Source organism: Lolium perenne, chromosome 7, assembly GCF_019359855.2.
Source record: "Lolium perenne isolate Kyuss_39 chromosome 7, Kyuss_2.0, whole genome shotgun sequence".
Lineage (NCBI taxonomy): Eukaryota > Viridiplantae > Streptophyta > Magnoliopsida > Poales > Poaceae > Lolium > Lolium perenne.
The window spans coordinates 230406131-230407639 of NC_067250.2; the positions used below are offsets into that span (position 1 = coordinate 230406131).

Genomic DNA, 1509 nt, shown 5'->3' on the forward strand with positions numbered 1-1509 from the left:
GTTCTACACTTTGATGCTCTTGTTCTTTCTATCAAGTTAAGTTTTTGTGTTGGTCCATACGATGGATGCAAGATCCCAGGTGCTTGGTCAACGTCTTTTTTAGTGATAGTATGTAGTATTTATACCAGTTTGATTCCTTCATCAAAAATTAGTCTTCCAAAATCCTTATAACGGACAATGTTAGGATAGTAGTTGATTGAGTTAATGTATCATCTTCCATGAATTTGCTAGTTGTACGAGACATTTTGGTAAAACCCAAAATGTTACCTCTCATTTGAAGGGTTTGATGACAACTGGAAAACGCGGGTTTCTGTAAGAAAAAAGTATCAGTAGTACTAGTGTACTATTATAAATTTTTTTTATTTTGATAATCCTTTGTCACCTAAGATCGATTTTTTTTTCTATATGTCAAATTTATTTCTGGAAACCCTTCATAATGAGGATTGACTTGACGTGATGATAAATTTACTTCTAATAGCCTCCTCATATAAATGAAATTCATTAGTAACAATTGAAATAGGTTAATTATAAATTAATTATGGGCCAACTTTCACAAAAGGTCAATTAGAAGTAATTTTGCCTGAAAAAAATTGAGCTTATCTTCGGTGTCTAATGGGAGCAATATTACATCTACATTAAATGGTAGACAAATATAGTATCATATTAGAAGCCTTGAATTAATATTTTCCAAACAAAAGAAAAAATTGTATTTCCAGGATATATGCAATAATTTTTTGCTTCTATATTTTCCTTCTCGAGTAGTTTATATATTTCAATATTCCCCACATTGTCTTTGCCCTTCATCAAACCATAGTTGCCTCCATAGATCTCAAACTTCAAAGCCATCGATTATTCCAACGTCGAATAATAATAACCCTAAATACCATGAGAACCGCACTCCTCCTCGTCGCCATTACCGCTCTCATTGATGCCGCTGCAGTGCCCGCCACGGCAAACCCCGATGATTTGTTCATGATTAAGAACATCACCGACCCATACATCCAGGGGCTCGGCAAGTGGCTGGTGACGGAGCACACCAAAATGGGGGGCAATGATGGGCTCGAGTTTCAGAAGGTGCTAAGCGGCGAATATCAAATTAGGAATGGTGTAAGTTATCGGCTTGTCATCGTTGCCATGAGACCAGGTGGCTCACATGGCACATACAAAGGATGGTTACTAGAGGAAGTCCCGAGTAACCAGAACACATGGAAGCTCATAAATTTCAGCCCTTTAGACTAGTCGGGTTACCTTTAGTGTTGTAATAAATTTACAAGAAATTATATTGTGTTTCTCTTTAACTTTGCATGCATGCTTCTCTTGGACTATGGAGATATTAAGAAAATGAATCCTCGCATGCAAATCCTATTTCTTCTAATTGTTAGGAATCAATGATAGCCATGCGATTAAGAGTTCACTTCACAATATGGTGGCGGCCGACATGTCTTCTTTGTGTTTGTTGTCACATAATACAATTTTATCATCAAGCTAAGAGACAATAGGTGGTATTTT

At 36.4% G+C, this 1509-nt stretch overlaps 1 protein-coding gene across 1 annotated transcript; it reads left to right on the plus strand.

The window, feature by feature from the left end:
* Nucleotides 1-885: 885 nt before the first annotated feature.
* On the plus strand, nucleotides 886-1239 carry LOC127315475 (putative cysteine proteinase inhibitor 7). The gene has a single exon (XM_051345962.1). It carries the CDS (start codon nucleotides 886-888, stop codon nucleotides 1237-1239), a length of 354 nt encoding a protein of 117 aa, XP_051201922.1.
* Nucleotides 1240-1509: the final 270 nt, after the last annotated feature.